This window comes from Elephas maximus, chromosome 18 (assembly GCF_024166365.1).
Source record: "Elephas maximus indicus isolate mEleMax1 chromosome 18, mEleMax1 primary haplotype, whole genome shotgun sequence".
Taxonomy (NCBI): Eukaryota; Metazoa; Chordata; class Mammalia; order Proboscidea; family Elephantidae; genus Elephas; species Elephas maximus.
This window is the reverse complement of record NC_064836.1, coordinates 31,328,728-31,354,879: the sequence shown is the minus strand read 5'-3', so window position 1 is coordinate 31,354,879 and position 26,152 is coordinate 31,328,728. Positions and strand designations below refer to the sequence as shown.

The following is a 26,152-nucleotide window of genomic DNA, read 5'->3' as shown; positions in this document are numbered from 1 at the left end:
ATTATAATTGTTGTATTTCATTATTATTGTTGCTAATCTTACTGTATCTAATTAATAAATTAAACTTTATCATAGGTGTGTACGTATAAGTCAAAACATAGTAGATGTAGGGTTCAGTACTGTCCATGGTTTCAGGTATCCACAGGGGTCTTGAACTGTATCCCCCGTGTGTAAGGGCGACTACTGTTATTTAACTAACGTGTGATGAAGAGAAGGGGTATGAAAAATGAAATTGCCGATGTCATTGAGACAATCAAGCTTGTATTTTAGAGGAGTTTGACTCCATGCTACCTAAACACCTTTCCTGGCACCTAGACGTTGTCAATTTACATAATTTGGGGTCCATTTTCGTTCTTTTCCAAGATATTTCAAGTGTATGCTATTTTACAAACTCCAATGAAAATATACCTATTTCCTTTTTTTTCTGCACTTATTTCTGAGTTACAAATAAGCCATCTGGTCAGCTATACTTAGTTCCCTGATTGTCTCCTCTATGGGCTCACGACAATACGGTGTAACCAGAACAAGCATTTCCAATCAAACCGTGCAGACTTCTTATATGGCACACAGATTTCCCCACATCCAAAGCTACTCTGATGACTAGAGGCACAATGTATTCAATGATAGCTCAAGCTCTGAAGTGAAATTTCCTGGATTAAAATTCTGGCTCCGACATTTACTAGCTGTATCGTCTTGCGCAACCTTAATTTATCCGTGCCTTAATCAAAAAAAAAAAAAAAAAAAATTTTTTTTTTTTTTAATCCTCACTGGAAAACTGAGGATCAAAAAATAGAACCTATCCCCTCCGGCTGTTTGAACTTAAAATCATAAAATGTGTCAAAAATCCCTGGTAAAATAAGCACGAAATTAATGAGCGCAGTACTATGTAGACAAAAAAAAAAGTCCTCGGGATTTACAATGCTCTACTTCTAGGAGAAAAACAAGAGGTTACGATACCCAAGTTTTAGAGACTAGGGTGAGTAGAGGAGCCCTGGTGGTGCAGTGGTTAAAGCAATCCACTGCTAACCAAAAGTTTGGCAATTCGAAACCAATGATGGCTTAGCAGAAGGAAGATGTGGCAGTATGCTTCCTTAGAGATTTACAGCTTTGGAGACCCTATGGGGTCAGTATGAGTGAAATTGATTCTACAGCAGTGAGTTTAGGGTGAGTAGAAGGAGCCCTGGTGGCACAATGATTGAGTACTCGGTTGCTAACCAAAAGATAGAAAGTTCGAACCATGGGAGAAAAGACCTGGCAATCTACTCCTATAAAGATTACAGCCTAGGAAACCCTAGTGGGCAGTTCTACTCTGCTCTATAGGGTCACTATGAGTCGGGATTGGCTCGATGGCACAACAACAACAACAACAAGGTGAGTAGCATCAGTACACAAATCCTATCAGAGCCTTTCTGTTCAGGCACTGAGACTTGATCAATGAAGGATGATCTGTATCGTGTACCAGCTGGATCCTGTCTACAGCTGAAGGATGGAGTGCTAGGCACACTGTCTCATTTAAAAGTGGGTACTATGTAGAATATCTGGGTCTTGTTCCATTCTGCTTATGACCTTCGTACGTGTAATAAAGGACTTTTCTCAGTCTCTGCCCGAGGGGTTAAATCTAGTATAAAGCAATCATAAGAATAAACTGAGATTAAAGTGTAAGAAGCAAAGATCAAATGAATAAAAAAAAAAAAATTAGCATATATTGTGCATTTATCATGTGCCAAACACTCCATTAAGCATTTAATGGGCATGATGTCATTTAGTTGTCACAATCATGCACTGAATTAAGTGTTACTGCCCTGATAGTGTAGTGGTTAAGAGTTACAGCTACTAACCAAAAGGTAGGCAGTTCAAATCCACCAGGTGCACCTTGGAAACCCTATGGGGCAGTTCTACTCTGTCCTATAGGGTCGCTTTGAGTCATAATCGACTTGATGGCAACGGATTTTTCCTTGGTTTGGTATCTCCATTTCACAGTGAAGAAACTGAGTCTCAGAAATATCCTTTTGTTCCAAGACACACAGCTTATATATAAACAGCAGAATTTGGATTTGAACAAGATCCAATCATAACCCAAAGCCCGTACACTTCCCATTACACTAAATCGTCTCTCAAATTTCTCTTCACGCCATCACACCATTCTCTATTCAAATACCAATAGCCTTTAATGACTGAGTCCACGTGGTTTCTCTCTGTAAAGAGCTCAAGTGTGCTTCTTGTTGGGTTAGATTAGATACTGGCCTCTTCTTCAGGTAATTTCTCCTTAGGGGAGTGGTCAAACTCTACCTGGAAAGGAAGAATTAAGGTTTGGGATGATGAACGAGGTAGGTTGGAAAATGAAGACCTTGTTTAACACAGTTGTTCCTTTCTCTTGTCTTACCCCCAGACCCCTCCCCCCACCACACCACAGGTGCACAGGCCCACACACACCCACTTCTCACCAAAGTTGTGTCTTCCCAACAAGCTGTGCCCAGTAAAAGAACATGTACTCGGAAGTCACAGGAAATGGCTATGCTTCCCCTCCTTTTCAGAAACAGGTGAATTGAGCTCTTTCCAGGCAATCAGATTTGAGTTGCATTCGTAACAGTCTGCACTGTGGACCAGTTTCATCTAGGTTTACCTGATTGGCCGTGACCTGAATGAAGTCTCTCCCTGCAGTGCCAATGCTGTGTGGCAGCCATCACTGCCATGGCCAGAAGGTTTGCATCAGCGTCTGTTGCTGCACAGATGGACCCTCTGCTGCTATGTGGTCTATTACTATTGAGGGGGATCACATAGTATTATGTCTCTCTCTTAGGCCTTCCTCAGCCTCCCTACAATTTCGACCCTCTACCTTTTTTTTTTTTTTTTTTTTTTTACAGAAGCAACTGTGTAAGTGGTGGTTTATAGAGTTTAGGTTGAAATCCTCTCCTTTGAAAAGGCCTGTGTCCAACCCACCCCCACAGCTAGCTGGTAAATAATCAATAACAATGAGGTTTGCCATAGGCTGACAGACACATGCCTGCCCACTTCAGCCAGATGTGGCACATGTCTTCTAAGCATTTTCCTTAGTAGAAGGTGCTGCCCGCATCTTTCAAACTATAAAATAGCTGATTTCTCATTTGTTGGATGACTAGTCATCCTCATCTGTCATACATTTCTGGATTTATTTCCAAATATACTCACCATATTGCATAGCAAACTGTGCAGCTAAATCTTATTATCTACTATATATAAGGTAATGCAGTGAGCACTTTAATTCACTAACTTATTAAGACTCACAGTGACCCTATTACTATCATCTCAGTTTTGAAGTTGAAGAATTGGTGGTGCAGATTGGTGAAATAACTTGCCCGTAGCCACACGGTTGGAATTCAAACAGCCTTTACTCAGTACAGCTAAGATTCAGACTCAAGGAGGTCTGACTGTATAATTCCCCTTCTTAGGCACTAGTTTATGTGGCCCCTAAAGATGAGAGATCCATTTAAAAGCACACACAAAGCTTCAGAATATCTATGCTAATCTAAATAAAATTAATGAATTTTCACGTATTTTGACTCTGTGGTTTTATAACCTTTATATTAATTATGTTCCCCATCTTCCGCTCACTATCACAAATAAGTTCTTTAATTCTGGTTTATTCCATACAAATTATGGTCAGGAAACAGGTTTTCTTTATTTCTTCCAGACTTTCATATCCTTTTTATCAGGCAAAAAACCTATAAAACTCACAAAAATATTGAATAAAAACAATACAGTGACAGTTAAGTTTATAATTCCAAAGGAAGTAAATTTATTAAATATAAAGAACTTGTCCCAACTCAACAAACACTTAAGCAGTAGTGAAGACTGAGGAAAAAAAAAAAAATAGAAATGAATATGCTAAATGTGAGCTCATGCATATACAAAGTTCTTTGGCTACTATGTGGCTATGACACCCATGGAGGTGAAATTCAAAATTCTCACGTATTTTCCAAGCGATATATTCAATCTCATAGTTAACTGAAAGAATGCTGTGATGTGGTAGTCAAACTAGCAGGTAACCAGTGTGGACACAGGCTTTAGTCATGGTCCTGACATCATGGACTACCAGCACAGCCTCTGATAAAGTAGAAATTATCAGAATTCATAAGGCTAGATGGGTTTCTAGGTCTCTTTTAACACCTATTTTTAATTGCTTATGAATTTCTGATATTGGTAGTATATTGATTAACAAATCAGATCCAAAGCTAAGTTTCCATGGACAGTAGCCAGTTGCCAAAGATTAAGGCTGACTTGTTAGGAAAAGTGCTCACGTTATTACCTGGTTGCAACACTTAACTGCTCTATAACAAATAGTTTCTTCCTGATCTAAAACAGTTTCAACACCAGTTTACCACCAGAGATTCCCAAAAGATTTAAAAAAAAAGTCTTGTTTTTAGAGATATTAGAAAACATGTTCATTTACATACACACTCACACACACATGCTCGCCACGAGCATGAAGAATAATTCATATTTAGAGAAATAAAGGTCCCTAAAACTGTCAAAAATCAATCCATCTGAATTACAATATGCCATCTTCTTTACAGTTTCTTCAATTACTAGGCAATTGCAAACCACCCGTAACACAGCAAGTTGGTTCATAAGTGCTAGAAGATTCCAGGAGTTGTGGTCCAGGTGAGACAAGGGCCAAGGGTCTACAGGAGCTAGATTCAGATTCCTGAGACTGGCTTTGACTAGATTCGCATTCCAGAGTTTGGCAATTCTTAGACACGTAAGTCTTGGTTGGGCAGCTCCTTGCCATGTAGCTTGCAGGCTGGTAGCCCCGAACTACACAACTCGTTTGCTGGCTGCCTTCTGACTGACAAGACTGGGGATCCCACTCGGACGCTGGTGAAGCAGCTCCTGCTTGGCATGTTGTCCTTTCACAGGGCCTGGAGTTAATACACGTTGTCTGGACATCTCTGGTGAGGCAGGAGCTTTGCACACAGCTCTCCTCTCTGCATAAGTTCTGCTTACAGTTTTTCAGTTGGCAGCTGGTCCTTTCACGGCAGGTTTCTTGAAAGTTTTCCAGGAGCCAGGTTCTGCCATGGTAGCTGCTGGGTAAACAAAATCCATCTTCAAAGCTTACAGGATTAGAGCCATGTACAATGGCAGACAGTGGTGGGACATTGTAGAAGCTCCTGAGGGACCGGCAGTAGCTGTGGGACATATTGTTAAGACCTTGATTGGAGTTGGTCACAAAGACCCAGCATGCTTAGTTTGAAGATTAAATTCTTTGCTGTGGAGATTATATACTCAGAAAACTGGGTGTTGGCTTCTTCTTGAGACTTCTTTCCACCTCATTGTTTGAGCCAATTTGAAGGATCCCATTCATTAGCACTTTGTTTAGTTATATATGAAGATGACCTCTTACTAATAAAGAAGCAAGTCCATTTTGAATCTTCAGAATGCTTCAGAATGGCTTTCATCTTAACCCCATAGCTGACTCATTAGTTTAGAGTTCACCAAATACCAGTCTCAACATGCCACCCAAGCTAACTTTTTTTCCCTTTGTCACCATGACGCTGCATATTGGTGAATGGACAATAAGGGATGTATGTGGAAATAACCAATTGAATATTAGTTAATACTCAGCACTGGGGTTTTGAGAGATGCCACTTCGGGAGAACATGATAATATGATGTTCATGACATTTTTAAATGAGAACATCCAATTGAGTTCTTCCTCATTCAGGTCAGGTCCTGGTCTTGCCAACTAAAAAAAAAAAAAAAGATCACCGTAGAGTTGGTTTCGACTCACAGCAACCCAATAGGATAGAGTAGAACTGCCCCATAGGGTTTCCAAGGAGGGGCTGCTGGATTTGAACTGCCAAACTTTCGGTTAACAGACATAGCTCTTAACCACTGGAATGGCATTCTTTCTTACTGTCCACCCTAAGTACTGAAAGTAGCCGATTTCCTATGGATATCTCTCCCATTGTCTAGCATTTTGTTCCCCTCATCTCCTTGAAGGCCAGGTTTAAATGCTTCCTTTTTATGATACTTTTCCCTGATCTCCTCATTTGGAGGTGATTGCTTCTTTCTCTGAATTACCAATGGATTTTGACTGTACTTTGCACCAAGTACTGTCTTTACTTGTGTTTGTGCTTCTCAAAGGTTGATAATTTGTTTTTGTAATGGACCTATTTTGGACATGATTTTTATTTTATTTTATTTTTTTTATTCTGTGTTTTATTTTTAGGATACTGAAAAATAGTCACTCCTACGTTTATCACATCATCATGCTGAACGTAACGCAGTTTCATACTCACAGCACAGTTTACTTAGCTCACTTTATGACAGTGACACAAAATAAAGCATTTTTTTTCATTTTTTAAGAATTTATTTTATTTATTTTTTGTTGTTGTTGAGAATATACATAGCAGAACTTTCACCAATTCAGCAGTTTGTGTATGTACAATGCAGTGACAGTGATTACATTCTTCAAGTTTTGTAACCATCTCACCCTCCTTTTCTGCATTGTTCCTCCACCATTGACATAAACTCCCCGCCCTCTAGATTTCCTATCTAATCTTTCGAGTTGCTGTCAATTTGATCCCTCCACATCACTTAATCACGAATATGTCTTTAATTGCATGCCATATAGAGTTTATTCTATTAAATTTTTAATTCATTAACTACATTTTATTTCCGAAATTTCAGTTTGGTTTATTTAATTTTTTATCATAATTTAGATGAAAGTTTACAGAGCAAGCCAGTTTCTCAGTAAGCAATTAATACACATATTGTTTTGTGACCTTTGTTACCAACCTCATGATATGTCAGCACTCTCCCCATCTCAATCTTGGGTTCCCCGTTACCAGCTTTCCTGTCCCCTCCTGCCTTCTAGTCCTTGCCTCTGGGCTGGTGCGCTCATTTAGTTAGAAGAATGTTTTAAGCACCGCATCTTGGTCTCCAAGTACCAGTTTCTCATATCTGAAGAAACACAGAAACATTCAGGAGCTCTGAGTAATTTTTACTACAAACCCCTCCTTGGCATGTGAAGAACCGGGAATAGTTTCTAAAAAAGGACACACCTGAATATATTCTGCTTGAAAGGATACAACTTGTACACAATACCTTTGTAACCCATGAAAGTTATTTATAATTTTGAAAGGTTACTCTTGGGTGTTCAAAGATCCCATTATGCCTCCTCATGAACCCCATGACAACCTGTTTAATTCTCATGCATATTTGTATTTGCCATTGTACAGATGCTTACATTATAACTTGTGACTCTCCTGCCTAAAGGTCTTAAATGGATTCTCATTATCCTTAGGATTAGATCCATTATCCTTAGCCTAACCTAATAGCTTGCAAGATCTGATGGCTGCTTATTTTTCTAACACCTTGCAAGATCTGATGGCTATTTTTCTAACTCCAATTCTTGCCATTTCTCTCTGTCCTGTATGCTCCATTCTCACAGCCTTTATTCAGCTCTTTTGTATTGTTGCTAGGTGCTGTTGAGTCAGTTCCAACTCATAGCAACTGTGTGTACCACAGGGTGAAACACTGCCTGGTTTTGCACCATGCCCACAGTGGTTGTTATCCTTGAGCCCATCATTGCAGCCACTGTGTCAATCCATCTCATTGATAGCCTTCCTCTTTTCCACTGACCCTGTACTTTTGTACTTTACGAAGCAAAATGTCCTTCTCCAGGGACTGATCCCTCCTGACAACATGTCCAAAATATGTAAGACTCAGTCTCTCCATCCTTGCTTCTAAGGAGCACTGTCATTGTACTTTTTTCAAGACAAGTTTGTTCAGTCTTTTGGCAGCCCATGGTATATTCAACATTCTTCACCAAGGCCACAACACAAAGGCATCAATTCTTCTTCCATCTCCCGTATTCATCGTCCAGCTTTCACATGCATATGATGTGATTGAAAATACCATAGCTTGGGTCAGGCGCACCTTAGTCTTCAAGGTGACATCATTGCTTTTCAACACTCTGAAGAAGTTCTTTGCCTCCGAATTGTCCAATGCAATGCGTCTTTTGATTTCTTGAGTGCTGTTTCCACGTGTGTTGATTGTGGATCCAAATAAAATGAAATCCTTGACAACTTCAAATTTTTTCAGTGATCATGATGTTGCTTATTGGTCCAGTTATGAGGATTTCTGTTTTCTTTATGTTGAGGTATAATCCATATTGAAGGCTGTGGTCTTGGATCTTCAGTCAGCTCCTTGAGTGTGTGAAGTTTTCCTTGGGTCAGGTTTTTGTACTGGCAGCTGCCTGTCTGAATTGCCCTTTCACTGCCCTCCTCTTCTTTTTATACTGCTTTTCCTCCTCCTCTTTTAAGAGTTATCTCTTACAGCAGAGCTCCTTCATTACCCTATATAAAAAAGGATTCTGCTCTCAGGGCCTCATCCTCTTCCTTCATAGAACTTATCTCAACTTATGATGATTATAAAGAGTCTCTGAGTGATGCAAAATGTTAAGCGCTCAGCTACCGACTGAAAACGCTGGCTGCTTGAATCCTCCCAGAAGTGCCTCTAAACAAAGGGCTGTCAACCTGCTTCTGGAAAATCAGCCTCTAAAAACCCTATGGGGCACAGTTTTACTTTGACACACATGGGGTTGCTATGAATCGGAATGGACTCAATGGCAATGGGATTTTTTATGATGATTTTATTTATTTGTTTCTTCATTGTGTCTTTGTCACTCACTAGCCTGTGGATTCCACAAAGGCAAGAAGCACTTATGGCTTTATCACTATGTATCCCAAAATAGTGTTTGGTTGGCACATACTAAGAGTTCCATACAAGTATGTTAAAAAATTAAGGAAGAGAAGGTGCTAAGAAAAAATACAGTTTTGAAACCTTGATATAACCAGTGGATTTTCGAGAATTAGCAAGACCATGGAGAGTCAAGAAATAGAAATATCCATGTCTAGCTTTCAGCTACTCCTTTGTGAAATTAGGAGAACAAAATCATTAAGCAAGCCACTCATTAGCATGGCATAAGCTGAGTCAATTATTTTGAAATAATGTTTGATTGCATGCAAGTGTATTTTAAAAAGCTTTTACCATAAAAATGGGCAACACTTTTCACTGCCAAGCCTAGAGTCCTGTAGCTAGATCCTGTGGACCCAGGCCAGACATCCAGTAGGCCAGCATTCACACAGTTGTCTCCAGCAGACAGCCTTCTTATTAACCTCACAAGAACTGGTAAATTAGTGAGGGCCTGTGCAGCTCTACTGCAGGCACACATGCTTCAAACTCTAGATGATAATATTAGGGCTGTCATTTGTGAATGAAGCCACTCCATGAGTTCTTCTCCCTTCGGGATAAGGCATTGACTTACAAATTCTAGTTAATTAGGTGCTGAATTAGTAGGTGTTTCAGCATGCAATCTGGATTTAATGAGTAGACAGATTTCGGCTGGTACTGGGTTTATAGAGGGAGTTACTTGGCTTGTTAGTATGGATTGACGTAGACTAGAGCAACTGGTCGCATCAAACGTGTTTTCATGCAACCTATTAAAAATCAAGTATTGGCTTTGTAGGTACTTGAATAATGATAATTATATAGTCTACTTATCTTGTACTATTCTTGAAAAATGGATAGAATATATAGCTACCTGGTTGCTCTGGCGACTGACTATTCTGCTACTCAGTGGCTGAAAGACAATTCCCTGATATTTAAATCCATGGATGATGGCAGCTGCAAGGGCACCTCTTAACCACCAGAGGGTAGAATACCAACATTTGCGTTGGCGAAGCAATTAAACATAAGGATTCTAAAGTCACACGGTCAGGATTCAAACACAAGCTTTATAATTACAAGCTGTAACCTCGAACGATTCCCTTAGGCTTTCTGTGCCTAAGTTTCTTTACCTTCAAAATGAACATGGTAAGAGTGCCGACCTCAGAAGGTAGTTTTAAAGATTAAATGAGATGATAGATCTGAGGCACCCAATTGTCCAGCACATACTGAGTGCTAAATAAGTGAAAGTACCTATTATTCCCGAGCAGACTGAGGATCTTCATGTAGACAAAGAACCTTCTTTATCATGGTAACATCAGTCCAGGGTTGGTATAAAACTATAATGGAAAACAAAGAGAAGACCTTTGTGTGTGTGTGTTTTGCAACATGTTATTGGAATATGTGTCTATAAGTGTTTCTTATTTCATTCTTTTAAAGATTGGATTGTGCTTCTCATTCCAATAGGGATCTACATAGCTTGTCTCTGTCTCTCCAGAGTTCAGCACTTGGCAGTTATATGGTTGAATAGTTTATATCGTTTTTATTTCTGGTTATGTGGCTATGCTGGGCTTCTAACTACATGTTCGGTCACACATTAATAATATAATTCAGTCCAGTTATCTCCGATTTATTTCCTTTAGCCTTGCTTCAGTTTAATCTCACAAATCAAACTTATGCCAAATTACCTAAATTAATTTAAATCCATTCTTCTTCTCTTCTGTGTAGCCATTAATACAGAAAGAGAGCATAGCAATGGAGTAATAGTAGGTCAAGAGTAAAGAGACTTTGGCTTCTAGCCCTGTTGGTTCCATTAATTTGCTGCATGAATTTGGACAAGTCACTCTGCCTCTCTGGCTATCTTATAAGATAATGAGATTGATGAGAAGCTCTCAAAGGCCCTTTCCAGCTGTCACATTCTATGATTTTCTACCAGAATCTTAATATCTTAGAGTTGAAAATGACATTCAATGGCATCTTGTCAAATCTACCTACTGCCTTGAAATTCACATTTAGATTTAAGGCCACCTAAACGTTATTAAATTCACTTATGAAAATTTTAACAGGACAGACCAAACACTGCAATTGTTAGACTATTAAGTACTATGCATGCTGATAGAAATATACAACTCTATAATCTTTAGAATGAACCATTCTATACTCTTTGAGAGTGACTCCTGAGAATAAATAAAGGGTGTGCTGCTATGGCTAGAACACATTGATGTGCCCCCAGAGAGTATGGTAAAGGAATGACTAACTTCCTCTGGGTATGATAGGCTGTGAAGTAACTCAGTAACATATACCCCTCCCTGGACCTTGCAATGCATACAGAAAAAATATTGTAGGCTCTGGATTACTTCAAAGTTATGATACCATGTTAATAATTTAAAGTATGTCCACTTTGATCCTTACATTCCCCCAATGCGATGGAAAGTGGATGTGGTCTCTGGACAGCTTTCTCTGTTTCTAATCATAAACAGATTCCCTTAGAAGATGATAATATAAAAGGTCATATATGACATCATCTCAGAGACTTTATCATGAAATAATTTTCCTCCTTGGGATAAACCTTGATCATCTATAATTCGGTTATGTAATACTTTGGCTATGACAATAATGGGCAATTGGAGACGCGAATGATAGAATTTCTACCATCTGAGAATTATGAGCCAGATTTTCCAAACTTTTCCTCCATTTTGCCTTCAGTATGAAAGTGTCATGGTTTCTCATAGAGGGTCATTTAAGAAACTCCTTAAGAAGAAATTTACCAGAAGTTCTTTTCCTCACTACTCTTTGCTTCTCATTGGTTTCATTTGGATCACATGCTCCTTCTTGAAATAATCATTTTCAGTAGGGGCAGGGGTGCTGTGTTATTGTCAGATGCCGTCCGGTCAGTTCTGACTCATAGCACAGACGTCTTTTGAAAAACAAGACACAAAAACAGGAAGACTTGTGAGCTAATATAAGATTAAATGGGTTTACTTGAAGAAAAATTGACCTCTTGGTCCATTTTGAAATAGAGAAGTAAGGCGATACTGAAGAAAAACAGAATGGGCATACTATGAGACAAATGCTTTTAATATTAATAGAAGTTTTCTTCAATTATCATTCATCTAGGTAGTAGAATATAGACTCTAGCCAACTAATAGCTGAAGTCGACCTTGAGACAGGTAATAGTGATGTCTCAGTCTTGAACCTTTAACAAGCTGGTCTGTAGAAGCCAGATCCCCAGGTTGGTCAGTAACAAGAATATTGGCATCTTCTAGAAGGAAAATATGTTGAGTGGCAGGAGCTTGATTTATTGCTCAGGGAAGTAAAGCCATGGACTCTATGAGCCAGGGGTCTGAAGCCATTGGATCCACAGCTCAGTGAGTAGTGGCTTCTGGATCCATAGCTCAGGGGGTGGCAGCTTCTGAAGCCAAAGCCCAGAGACACAGTGTAGGGCACTTGGCAGGGACTGCAGAGCTTGGAGGTCCTCTGGCGGTACTAGGATGTCTGGTAGGGGCTGGGCACTACACAGGAGAGCTGGCAGCTGCTGGGGTCAGAGCTGGTCTCCTGACAGCCCCTGTAGGGAGAGGAGCCCAGGTGGCAGGTGCGGGGAGAGCAGAGATCAGTGCTGTAGACCAGATGACTGGGAGGGGAAGAGCCCCAGGAGGACCCTGGGTAGCACAGGGAACCCTGCAGGTAGTGGGAAGAGAAGTTTCCAGAGCAGCAGTTGTAGGACATGGTGACAGGAGACATGAGTTCAGCTGAGTTACAGTGAGAAGGTGCTCTGATGTCCCTGCTTTCTCCCAGTGGTATGTATATACCCTGTCTATTACTCTCTGGAAGTCATGCAGCATCAGAGAGCCTCCCCATTCTTGTGCATGTCTTGTCATGAAAATAACTAATCAACCTAGGCTATAATTATAGTTAAACACATTCAAGTGTTCTTAACTGTGGTTTAATCATTGTGGTTTATAGAAGCCACTCAGTTGATCTCCTTTTCTTCAGAAATAAGGTGTGGTTTGCCTTCAAAGACTTTGTTCATGATGCGCCTGCTGCCCTCCCTTCTTCACTGGGCTTCACTGGGTACAGGGGAAGGAGGGTGGGATTTTGAGCAGGAGTGTTTGGATGGTTTATAGTAATGGTCTCCCAACACTCATCAGGGCACTCACTCCCAATTATTTACATTTGTTTTATTGAGCACTTACTGTGTGAAAAACACCTTAAATATCTAGTATCATTTAATCCTGGCAACAACTTTATGAGTTAGGAATTGTTATCACCAATTTAGAAATGAGGACATGGAGGCTTGGAGAGAAGGACCCTGGAGTGGTATACTTTCTCATGGTGTACCCCAAGTACTGAAAGTGGCCATTGCCCTATGGGTGTCTCTTCCTTCATCTAGCATTTTGCTCCCCTCATTCTCTTGAAGGCCAAGTTTAAATGCTTCCTCTTTATGTCACCTTTCCCTGATCTTCTCATTTAGTAGTGATTGCTTCTTTCTCTCAATTACCAATGGATTTGACCCATTCTTTACTTTGACTGTACTTTACACCAAGTGTATGTTTACTCATGTTTGTGCTTCTCAAAATTTGATAATTTGCCTTTGTATTGGCCTTCTTTTGGATACGATTTTTATTTTGGCTTGTTTATGTAACTTCCCCAGGTCATAAAATAAACAAGTCATGGACAAACAAGTCTGCCTCCAAAGCCTCTAGGAATCACAATGCCACACTGACCACTAACGAAGCTTGTCTTCTCTCCCTCCAGGGCCACATGGATGATCGATTACCCAGGTGGGAAAAAAAAAAAGGATATTCAAAGATGATAGTAATTTCATTGTATCTGATATGCCTACCTGACCTGAATATTCCTACCTTTTCATGAAATCCCCATAACAGCTCAAGGAACAGCTTTTTAATTTGATTTTGTTCATCTATTTTTTAGTATTCAAAATTACTATAGAGATTCTTGTTATAAACGATCTTCTATTTGCCCTCTCATTTAGCTTATCATTGGTAAGCAACTCATGTTTTATTCACCATGGAGTTACTGGATTTTTTTTTTGTTTTTTCCATGCAAGGCAGAAAAATTATTTGGCAAACACGTAGACTGTCTCTGGGAATAATTGCTAAGAACTGGTATACCTTTAGTGAGTCGACTACCAATGAAATACTTTTGCAAAACTGTGAATTTTAATAGTGTGCTAACCTTTGTCAACTCAGTTGGGAGTGAGAAATTAGACACCTTAGAGAGTGATTCATCTCACTCCCTGCTGAGTTCTCTTCTGAGCATCCTTCTAGCAAGACAGAGCAGCATAAAACTTACCTTCATACTAAGGACTTAAAGTCATCCTTATTACTGTAAAAATTGAATGATACAATGGAAAGTTCTAGAATTAGAGATTTTTTTTTTCTGTTTATTTTAATATCCAACTTTCTGCCGAAAGCACCTTTCAGAAAGTGGGAATCAAAAAGCGATTGTGTGATTTGATCTTTTCTACCTGTTTCATAAATGATTGTTTCTTCTTATCACCTATAGTGTCTGCTTATCTGATGGCAATGGAATATTCCACCATTGTTTTGTTCACAAGTTTCTATCAAGTGAATTGCCTACTTTATTTCTTTTCATGTCTCCTAATTCTTTTCATCCCAAGGGCCACAGTCAAACTCATATCTGGCAGGTGTTCATCTGAACTAGACTCATCTGGAACAAAGTTCTCAGTATCTCATAATCTAGGGCAATTTGGGTGAGCATAAATACACACACACACTCATGCCTACACATGTGCACAAGCACACATACATCCTGGAGGAATTGGGCAGGACAGCTTTAGTAATTGGTTGTGCAGGATAAGTAAGGTTTCTCATCTGTCCTTGGTCATATGTCTGTCCTTGGAAATTACAGAGCAGTCACATGTGTGGGAAGAGGGGAGTAAACAGAAGTTTCTCAGGGTCAGCAATGGTGCTTAACCTGCTTTTATCCAGGTTTTGACACATAATGGTTGCTCAGAAATTATTTCTAAAATGAAGGAAAAAATAAAATCATTCAAACTTATCATTTTTACTTATATGTTCAAAGTGAATATATGCATGCAAAATAATTGTTTTTTCAGTTACTTTTAATGCATGTTGAATGAATATAAATATCTCTTTCATAATTAAGTATAACCCCCAAGTTAATCATAACCACACTCATAGTCATACCTAGAGTCTTTTAAACTAGTGTGTGGACATGAAGATAGCCATTTTGGCTTTAGTGTGGGGACTTCCTGGACAATTTCTGTGGTCCTCTTGTGTGAATGTGTGTTTGTTTTCTTCTCGTCACACAAAGCAACAGGATTACCACAGCTGGAAAGTGTGCCCAGTTAGCTTAGCCAGAGGTCTGGGTGTAATTTTACATTTCAGTGGTATGTTAACATTGTCTGTTTTCAATCACATTAGGGATGCTAAAACCACATACGTTAGCCAGGTTCTCTCCTTAGCACAAATTCTCCAATACGACCAGTCTCTACCAACTTCCCTGAATCATTCTGGCTCTGAGTGTTCTAAGGTGTCTTCCTTCCCTCCTGTAGGCATTTTATTTTACTGAGGAGATGATAACAGTCTACTAAGGCCACTATTAATCTCAGTTGGTTAACAACTTCTCAAACTCAGTATACTAGTCTAAAAATTACCTAAAAACTACAATTTTTTAAAAATATATATATTTTTTGCATTTCTTTTGTAACTTTGTATACATACTATTCTAAAAATAGAGATAATTCAACTTTAAAGTTAAGATTTTGGGTACAAAAAATAAAATAGACCAATCAACAGGTACAGAATTTTCTAAACAAGGACAGCCACTTTTTTGGTAAATTAATTTGAAAATTTCCCTCTGAGAACATCAAACGTGTTGCTGTTGAGACGATTCTGACTCATAGCCACCCTATAGGACAGAGCAGAACTGTCCCATAGGGTTTCCAAGACTGTAATCTTTACCGAAGCAGACTGCCACATCTTTCTGCCAAGTAGCAGCTGGTGGGTTTGAGCTGTTGACTTTTTGGTTAGCAGTCAAGTGCTTAACCACTGAGCCACTGGGCTCCTTCTGAGAATGTCAACACAATAAAATATCTTTATTATGCATCTGAACATATGCATATATATGCTCACAGACTTTGAGAAAGATAAAATGTTATACTTAAAATTTTCATACATTAGGAAATTCTGCCAAAATCCTTCTCATTGCTTTATGTTACATTCTTGTGAATCTATACTGGTCTGAAAGTACGTTTATGGATGATACACTAACGCCTCATAACATGTTTGTGACATGACCAAAGAAGATATAAAAGAATAATAACTTGGTCAGGTTGCTTGGGCAACCAACTGGAAGAGATACATATTTGTGCCCATTCTAAAAAAAGGTGATTCAATAGAATGTGGAAACTATTAAATATGAAGGTAAAATTTTTCTGCAATAATTCAGAAAAGGTTGCAGCTGTACACTGACAGGGAGCTGCTAGAAATTCAAGCTGGATTCAGAAGATGACATGGAATGAGGCATATCATTGCTGATGTCAGATGAAATAGCATGTTTCTCTGGGAGAAACGAGGCAGCTGGTGGCCAGCTAATTTCCGAAATAGGGTTTGTACTAAATGAACGTGATAGAAAGCAGCATTTCCTGTAGGTGTGTGAAGAGTTACTAAGCTGACCTATTGAAGTCAGGCCTGTAGACTGGTCCATATTAAAAGACAGAATCAACTCGATGGCAACTGGTCATTTAGGTGGCGGAAGAATTTTGGGAACAACTAGATCTACAATTGAGAGATTGGAAGCCATTGACTTCCTAGACAGTTCTCTGGAAAAAGAATCATGTCTGGCTGCTGGTGGGATTAGAGCAGGTCTCCTGAGAGTTCACAGAGACCTATCTTGGTGGAGACCTGGAGAGCAGAGGCCAGTGGGGTAGACCAAGTAGCTGGATAAGGAGAGTCACATGATAAGACAGAGTAGACCAGGAAGAGAAGATTCCAAGGTAGCAGCTGCACAATTGTGCTAATGTTATTTCTGATTTGTTTGTTGTCTGTGTCAGAGCGTGTCTGAATGTCGTCTCCTGGCCTAGAGGGCTTATGCACTGTCGCCCTGTGGGTGTGATGTTCTGACAGCCAACGTTAATACTATAATTTCTATACACAATTTGCATAAGAATACCTCCTTAGTGCATTGTCTGATTTCAATCAGATAGATTAACACCAGCTTAAATATGCATACTTGTATCTTATAGCCAGAAGCCAGTTTAGTGTTCTGTCTTGGATTTCAGATAATTGTTGCACGCTCAAAACAGTTGCTCATCATTGCCAGCATAATTTGTGACTCAGAGGGTCATTTACAGTATGCCGAAATACATTTCTTTTTGTTCTTTCTGTTTACAGTATTAAATTTTACTGTGATTCTTTTCTCAGCCCTTGCTAAAGTGGCTTGCAATATTATAAAGCATGTGCTTATGTCTGGTAACAGCTAATATGCAAGATATGAATGGCGCATAAAAGATAAAGACACCATCGTATAATCATGATACTCCATAATAATCAAATGAGTTTTATGGAAAAATAACTCTGCTTGGCTCTCTTTACAGGCTGGATGAGTATGGAGTGCCTCATGTAAGTGGACTTTATATTAGCTAAGAAAAAAAAAAAAAAAAATTTTTTTTTTCTTATTAAGAAGATAGAAATTTCAGTCCAAATACTTTAAAAAAGTAATCTACTATTAAATTTATAGTGTGTAAGCTTTTAATGGCCCCTTAAGGGCCTCGTTCATAAGCAGTAAAGCAAATACTAAATTATTTCCTTCAAGTACGTGGAGAACTGCTGAGCAAATAAAAAGGTCCAGAACAATGTTACAGACAGGCACATTTCCATATTATGGGAGGGTAGGCATTACACCTAAAGACCCTCGATGAAACCAGGAAACCACAAAGTGGTGGCATAGAGAATGGTCAATAGTGAGGACAAGGAGTCAATGGCAGAGAGGGGACAACCTAGAAGGATCATAGTGTAAAAATATTCCAAGAATGATGAATATAAAATCATTAAGGAAGTGCCGAATTGGGTTACACACAGGATACAAAATAGTATTATAAAGGAAGTGGATGAAAACATATTCATTATGTTTGGGAAGGGGTGGAGTACCCATTAGGTATTATAATGGATATTTAAGATGCTAAGGAGGTTAGAGGGAGCCCTGGTGGGGCGGTAGTTAAACATTTAGCTGTTAACCAAAAGGTTGGCTGTTCAAATCCACCAGCTGCTGTTTGGAAACCCTATGGGGAAATTTTACTCTGTTCCATGGGATCGTTATGAGTAGGAATTGACTTGACAGTAAGGGTTTGGTTTTGATTTTGGAGTTGAGTGTAAATACAGTTTTGAGCTACATAAAGGAATGTAATGTTTATGGCTTATCCAATCAGAGAGTTGGGTCAAGGGACCTATGTGCATTTACCTTTTAGACATATTTTGCATATATAATAGTATATAAATAATTCATGTTGATGGAGTGCTTTCTACCTGCAGCCAATTCATTAGGTGCTTTACATATCATTTGCTCCTGTGATGTGAATGCTATCACTATCTCTGTTTTATATTAAATTTTTGAAAAGTACCACAACAGGCAAAGGTGAATAGCTAAAAAGTTTTAGAGTTGAGGATTTAACTATAGGTAGGGTTTCTTCAGGACTCACATGCTTAAACAGATTAAATGTTTTGACCCTTTTAGAGTTTCTTCAGGACTCACATGCTTAAACAGATTAAATGTTTTGACCCTCACAGAGGACAAATGTGCAAATAAAAAGTAAGTATTAATATCTAAGTTCCTAAATTGTTTAAGGAATGATTCTGTGACACAAAAACTCGGCAGATCTTCTGGGTGTAGAAAACAAAGCGGGGGACCATGGGCACCCAGAAGGTGGCATTCTGATGCCGAAGTAATCACTTTGTCTGGAGGACATAGGAGCCCATGTGCAATGGGGCAGGTCAGTTGGTTAATAGGTAGGACTGCCCTGACTCCTTTGTTTATTGAAAGGACTTATCCTTACCTAATACTCATTGCTGTTGAGCAAATTCTGTCTCATAGTGACCCTATAGGACAGAGTAGAACTTCCCTATGGGATTTCCCTGGCTGTAAATCTTTATGGAAGCAGACTGCCACATCTTTCTCCCGCGGAGTGGCTGGTAGCTTCAAACCACTCACCTTTTGGTTAGCACCAAGCCCTTAACCACTGTGCCACTGTACCTATTATCAGGTTGAGTATCCTAGTTCTACTTGCATTTTGGGAAGGAGTTACTGCTAATAATGAAGATATAACTTACTAAAGAGGCCCAGACATTGAGAAATTCTGATTATTGACAGGTAGGACCAGGGAAGTAAGTATCAGTTCTACATGATTTCAGCAGCTTGAAGACGATGGGCCTTCATTCTTTACCCACATTGGAAAGACTTCAAAGTTCATCAGGCAAAGATTATAACTTATAGTGCTCATCCATTTTGAGTTTCAAAACCTCAGTAAGCAATATTCTGTTTGGTATTTCCAACTGAATCAAGGTAGAGTAATGACTGATATTGCCACCATCAAGAGTAGGACCTGTTAGTCATGCTGGTGGGCTAACGGATGCTTTAATGTTGGTGTGTATTCTGATTTTCTGTGCTTGTCATCATGTGCTACTGTGATTTACAGGGGTTTGTCCAGAGTAGAAGTCCAGCAGGTAAGGGCTCTTTTATTGAAGCTTTGTATATTCTTTGCCTGTTTTACACTGGCCCAACAAAACAATCAGTGAGATGTAGGCAAGAAGATATATTAATCCAGTCACAACTAAACTTTGGTAAACAAAATTTATTTTCCTCCACATTTAAAGAAAATAGCAGTTTTTTTGCTTATACTTACAATAGTGATGCTTTGTACATGCCTTTTGGGACCTCGGTAATGCAAACCAAAGCTTATTCTACGCTCCTCCTGCTTACCGATTGTAGATTAATATATGATGCTAATTGACAAATATACAGTGATTAAATTCTATATTAAGGGCACTGTGTTCAGTGTAACAAAGATGTCTGAGGTACAGTTCCTTCAAGAAGTTAAAGATTTAAATTATCGTCCTCTGTATTAGAGAATATTCATATATATTCTTCATTATGGCCCTGTGAATTAACTATTACTACTGTCATTTTTTTTTTTTGTCATTTTGCAGATGAAAAAGGTAGAGACACATCAGATAATTTGTTCAAAATATTATTTTTCTGAGACCTTATAAAGCCTGAAGGCAAGAGTAGGTCAGTTTGTCTCCAGACCTTTTGCTCATTCATGACTCAATCCTGCATTTGTATTGCCAAGAAACATTATTAAGCTTAGCCAACGCTGGGTACTGAATGCATGACACAGATGGCAGGAAGTTTTCTTGGTAAAGCTCTTTAACATATAAAATTTCTTAGAAGATAGAATTTAAATGGAGGTGAGGAAGAGAATATCCCAACTGAAAACATAAAGCACACGATAAAAGACGGGGAGTAGAAAAGCAAAAGGGAGATCATTTTAGAATTCATAACCATGTTCTTTCCCTGTCTAGGAGCTGAAAATGAAAAGCTTGCTGGTAGAACTGCATTTCATGACTTGCAGTTAAACTCAGGCTTGCTGTACGAACCATTCCCTTCCACGTGTTGACAATTGATTAAGAGAACATTTCCACATCATCTCCCAGAAGGGAGTTTGCAGCTCCGAGGATGTACTAAATGTGGCTTGACTGGTTTTTTTTTTTTTTTTTTCAGTGTTTCCCCTATAAAAAAAAAATAGACCATGGAAAATCACCCTAAAATTGTTGAAGCTAAAGCGGTTTTCAAATTTGGTTGATAGGTTGGAGAAGAGGAACAATCAATGGTGCCTCTTTACCTTGCAGTATCTCCAGGACACAAAGAGTAAAGTCCTCTGGAATCAGTTTTACAGACAGTGCATTAACCTCTGTGGTCATTCGCCCAGCAGGAAGAGTAAGCGGGTAAGCCGTTACACACACAGAATCAGGCACTAGTCACGTCTTTTTATGATTGTGAGTGTGATATCAGCTCTCCATTCAGTTACAACACTGGGGTTACTTTTTCTGGTGGAACACTAAAAAATAAAGTGTATAGCAAAGATAAGTTTCAATTTAGTCCCTTTATAGAAATTTCCAGAAGTGAGGGCAGTAACTCTTTATTACCTTGAATATGGATTTTGACTAAAATTGATTTTGGCTAAAAATTATGGAATTATCTGGCCAAAAAGCTTGGGACAACTTGTGCATCTCCATCAACTCCACTGTGGAGAAGAGACGGGGAGGAAAACTATAAGCCTCTTCTCCCATTTTTGAAATTCATAATATGCTTATATATATATATATAATATATATTATATATAAACTGTTAATGATTTCTAGTTTCATTCCATTGTTGTAACAGAAGGTCCTTTGTGTGATTTCAATCTTGTTCAATTTATTGAGGATTGTTTTCTGACCTGGCATATCCTGTCTCCTGGAGAATGACTCACATGTACTGAAGAATGTGTATTCTGCTCTTGCTGTGTGGAATGTTCTGTATTTATCTGTAGGTCTAGTTGGCTTATAGTGCTGTTCAAGTCCTCTGTTTCCTTACTGATCTTGTGTCTAAATGCTGGCTCCACTATTTAAAGTGGTATATTGAAGCCTTCAACTAATATTGTAGAACTGTCTGGTTTTATCAAGTTTTACGTGCACCCATTTGTGTACTTGTATAGTTCTAAGGAATAAGGTGCACCTGAACCAAGCCATGTTGTTTTTCAATCACCTCATATGCACGCAAAAGCTGGACAATCAATAAGGAAGATGGAAGAAGAACTAATGCCTTTGAATTATGGTGTTGGTGAAGAATATTGAGTGCACTGTGGACTGCCAGAAGAACAAACAAATCTGTCTTGGAAGAAGTATAGCCAGAATGCTCCTTAGAAGTGAGAATGGGGAAAATTTGTTCCACTTATTTTGGACATGTTATCAAGAGGGACCAGTCCCTGAGAAAGACATCATGCTTGGTAAAGTAGAATATCAGTGAAAAAGAAGATCTTCAGTGAAATGGATTGACACAGTGGCTGCAACAATGGGCTCAAACATAACTACAATTGTGAGGATGGGCAGTGTTTCATTATGTTGTACATAGGATTGCTATGAGTCAGAACTGACTCAATGGCACCTAACAACAACATAGTTCTATGCACTTTTTTGGCATGTATAGTTTCATGAAATCTTGTGAGGTTAATTGATCTATTGACTGCTTCATCACTATAATCACATAAGAAGATGGCATATCCATTTGGAGCATATAATAGAGTTAAAGGAAGAATGATCCACCAAAAGGAGGAAGGAATTACTAGCAAATCAGAAGAGAAGTCTGGGGAGATAAATCAATAAACACTCATGGCATATGATTAGAGTAAATGATGATCTTTGATAGTTTAAGTATTTTTGTGTGAATAACACTCTTGCATAAATAAAGTGTCCACCCATATAATGCACATAGCACTTCGAGGAAAATAATGGGCAAGGGGATTGTGCAGATGGCAAAAAACGTATAATGTGCACAATATTTGTGTAAAAATTTGCAATCTCCAATTCATGGAGATTTATTACTAAATATGGAGAAGTTTTAACTTCATTCTGACACTGCATTTAGCCTCTGAGATAAGTAAGTTGCTCAAATTAGAATAAATTCAGATCTGTCTCAGCATCCTACCAGGATTTATTTTTTTCTCACTACCACAGCTGAGCAGTGGCTCATAGGGAGACCTAGGCAGAGGATAAAATCTAGAACATTGAGAGTAATCTAATCTCATCTCCTATTCAGCGCAGAATTTACTAAAAAAGGAATTATTCATCTACTTGTCAAAAATTTCAGAAGCTTCAAACGAAACCACCTGTCTTAATAATTCTATAAATTTATAATTTATAAATATGTATTTATTTATGCCAAGCCAAAACATGTCACCATATAACTTCAGTCCATGTCTCTCAGTTTTATTCTTTAAATCTCTCTCTCTCTCACATACACACACACTCTGAATAATCCATTTCCTATATATTTGAAGACAACCATAATGATCTCAAGTCCCACCACATATTTTCTTTTTTTCACGCCAATGTATCAAGTTCCTTCAAACATTTTATGTATATGTTTTTTAAATATGACATATAAATACGTCATAAAAATGACATCTTTCTTACAAATGCTAACGTATCAATACTGTTTTGAATATGTAAACCTAAAATCAAATGTGATTATCAACATAGAGTATCTTGATTGAAAACATGAGAATGTTGGCCTCATTATGGGCATACTCCAATAATGCTGTTAAAAATCCTCCCAGCTTTGGTGGCAAAGACACAGTTGTTATGGCTTAGGCAATGGTGGGCCCAGAGGGTCTTCCTGTATACCAGACCTGATGCTGCCCAAGCTCCAAATCCATTTCCTGGGGAAGGTCCTCTATAGAAAGCTCTAAAGGCATATCGCAAATCTAACTTTGAAAATCAATCAAGAACAATGATAACATGCTGGATGCTGGAGTGCATGAGTTTATTAGGTCGATCACAAGTGAACGCCTTTCCCTTTTGTAAGAGGGGTTTACGACATGAATCTAAATCGTTTCACTATTGCAGACATTAAACTTCATATTTTTGTCATTGATAAATTTCTCAGTCTGTCAGAGGTAGCCTGTCAGCCAGTTCTTGATATTAGAGAAATGGTGAGGAGCTGGTATTCAGAGATGTTAGCTCACATTATTGAGAAAGCCTGTGAGGGAAGCTCTGAGTAGAGTCTGGAATATTCAGCTAAAAAGGTCTGGAGACTCAACAAGTTGACCAGTAGAAGTGAGATCCACAGGCTGGTCTGTAACAAGAAGACTGGTAGGTCCTAGAAGCCAGGTAGGCTGGGCAGTAGAATCTGGATCCATGACCCAGGGAAGAGAAGCCACAGATTCCATATCCCAAAGACCTGGAGCCACTGGATCTACAGCCCTGTGAGTAGCAATTTCTGGATCCATAGCCCAGGGAAGGGAAACCATGGATGCCATAAGTCAGGGGTCTGAAGCCACTGGACCCACAGCTCAGTGAGTAACGCCTTCTAGATCCATAGCCCAGGGAGCAACTGCTTCTGGAGCCAAAGCCAGAGATGCGGTGTAAGTTGTCCGGCAGGGACCACAGAGCATGGAGGTCCTCAGCCAGTAGCAGGCTGTCTGGCAGGGGCTGGACACCACAAAGGAGCACTGGTAGCTGCTGGGCTTACAGGAGGCCTTCTGATAGCCCCTGTAGAGAGAGCAGCCCAGCTGGCAGGTGTTGGGAGAGCAGAGACCAGTGTTTGTTGTAGACCAGGTGGCTCAGGGAGGAAGAGCCTGGATAGCACAGGGAACCCTGCAGGGAGTGGGAGGAGAAGTTTCCAAAGCAGCAGCTATAAGACATGGTGAGAGGAGACATGAGGTCAGCTGAGTTACAATGAGAAGATTCTCTGAGTTTCAATGTCATCATCTGGACTCCAAGTTTTATATACTCTTAGACCTAGGCGTGCCCTCTATCCAGATGCTTCCTCCTCTTTGCTCATCTTTTTATACAAGGACACCTCACTAGTTTATTGTTGAAGTTTAAATTATCACATCCCCACATCCTTAATTGTGCTTTAATCACTCTGGTAAACGTTAAGAGGTACCTACTCAGTTTCTTTCTCCAGGAATTAATGTGGTTCGACCTTCACAGCTTTAGGTTATCACATATTCAAATGTCTTCCCTACTTATTATCCATGTGTACTGTGAGCCCTTGTCCTACAAATGAAATCACATGAACTTTTTCCTCGCTTCAACTAGTTATCAGGAACATCGGTGGTTACTATTTTGAATTGTTTGTTCCTTTCTTCACAAGGTCATTTTAATGAATTTCTCCAAATACTAAGCATGTTGAGTAATCTCAACAATCTGGCAGTTGAAACTTTTATTCTTTTTCTGTTTATATGACTCTGTTTAATTCTTAACATACATTATTTTAGCTAAACTCAGTTGTGAATTGGAACCCTGCTGGTGTAGCCGTTAAGAGCTATGGCTGCTAAGCAAAAGGTCAGCAGTTTGAATCCACCAACCACTTTGGAAGCCCTATGGGACAGTTATATTCTGCCCTATAGGGTCTCTATGAGTTGGAATTGATTTGACAGCAACGGGTTTGGTTTTTTGTTTCATAGTGAATTCATTGTCAAATCACTCGGGCTGTCTTTTCTGGCTTTCTCACAGCCTGAGCTTGTGATCAGAATGAAAGGCTAAAAATCTCCTCCTATAGATTTCCTTAAAAGGAGGCTTCCTTAGACTACACTTACGTTGGAAACAATAACCACTACTCTTTTAGCGAGACTGAATAGTAACATTTGCTGGAACCGAGTGTTTTCATATTTTTCTGATAAACCTGTCTCGTAGCAGGCATTATTCTATGTGTATGCCCTAAACTCAACTCAAGGTGACCATATAGGACAAAGTAGAACAGCCCCATAGAGTTTCCAAGGCTGTAATCTTTATGGAAGCAGACTACCACATCTTTCTACTAAGGAGATGCTGGTGAGTTCCAATCACAGACCTTTCGGTAAGCAAGCAAGCGCTTAACCACTGGGCAGAATTGACTCAATGGCAACAAGTTTGGTTTTTTTGTGCCCTAAATAGGAGCCTTGGTAGTACAATGGTTAAGTGCTGGGCTGCTAGCTGCTAAACGAAAGGTCGGCAGTTGGAACCCACCAGCCAATCTGTTCTTCAGAAAAAAAGACCTGACGATCTGCTTCCTTAGAGATTAAAAAAGAAAAGTTGCCTTCAATTCAATTCTGACTTATAGCGACCCTGTAGGACAGAGTGGAACTGCCCTATAGGGTTTCCAAGGTTGTAATCTTTATAGACCGCCATGTGTCTGTCAGTTTGTCATACGGTGGGGGCTTGCTTGTTGCTGTGATGCTGGAAGCTATGCCACTGATATTCAGATTTCAGCAGGATCACCCATGGAGGACAGGTTTCAGCTGAGCTTCCAGACTAAGACAGATGAAGAAGAATGACCCAGCAGTCTACTTCTGAAAAGCATTAAACAAAAACCCAAGCATTAGCCAGTGAAAATCTTATGAATAACAGCGGAACATTGTCTGATATAGTGCTGGAAGATGAGCCCCCCAGGTTGGAAGACATTCAAAAGATGACGGGGGAAGAGCTGCCTCCTCAAAGTAGAGTCATCCTTAATGATGTGGATGGAGTAAAGCTTTCAGGACCTTCATTTGCTGACGTGGCACAGCTCAAAATGAGAAGAAACAGCTGCAGACATCCATTAATAATTGGAACCTGGAATGTAGGAAATATGAATCTAGGAAAATCGGAAATCATCAAAAATGTACTGGAATGCATAAACATTGATATCCTAGGCATTAG

General features: G+C 39.2%; 2 protein-coding genes and 1 pseudogene across 2 annotated transcripts; all 3 read right to left on the bottom strand.

Annotated features, from left to right (window-relative positions):
• Nucleotides 1-4,558: 4,558 nt before the first annotated feature.
• On the bottom strand, nt 4,559-5,176 carry LOC126061756 (keratin-associated protein 27-1). The gene has a single exon (XM_049858498.1). The coding sequence runs from the start codon at nt 5,174-5,176 to the stop codon at nt 4,559-4,561; it is 618 nt and encodes a 205-aa protein (XP_049714455.1).
• Nucleotides 5,177-12,249: 7,073 nt separating this feature from the next.
• LOC126061755 (keratin-associated protein 23-1) lies at nt 12,250-12,434 on the bottom strand. Its single transcript, XM_049858497.1, is given in 2 exon segments — nt 12,250-12,317; nt 12,320-12,434. Coding segments are annotated over 2 exon segments (183 nt in total).
• An 11,129-nt stretch (nt 12,435-23,563) lies between these two features.
• Nucleotides 23,564-24,172, bottom strand: LOC126061569 (keratin-associated protein 13-1-like; annotated as a pseudogene).
• Between the last annotated feature and the right edge of the window lie 1,980 nt (nt 24,173-26,152).

Coding starts and splice junctions, on each gene's coding strand:
- LOC126061756 (XM_049858498.1), bottom strand. CDS start 5,176: ATGTCCCACAGCTACTGCCGGTCCCTCAGGAGCTTCTACAATGTCCCA.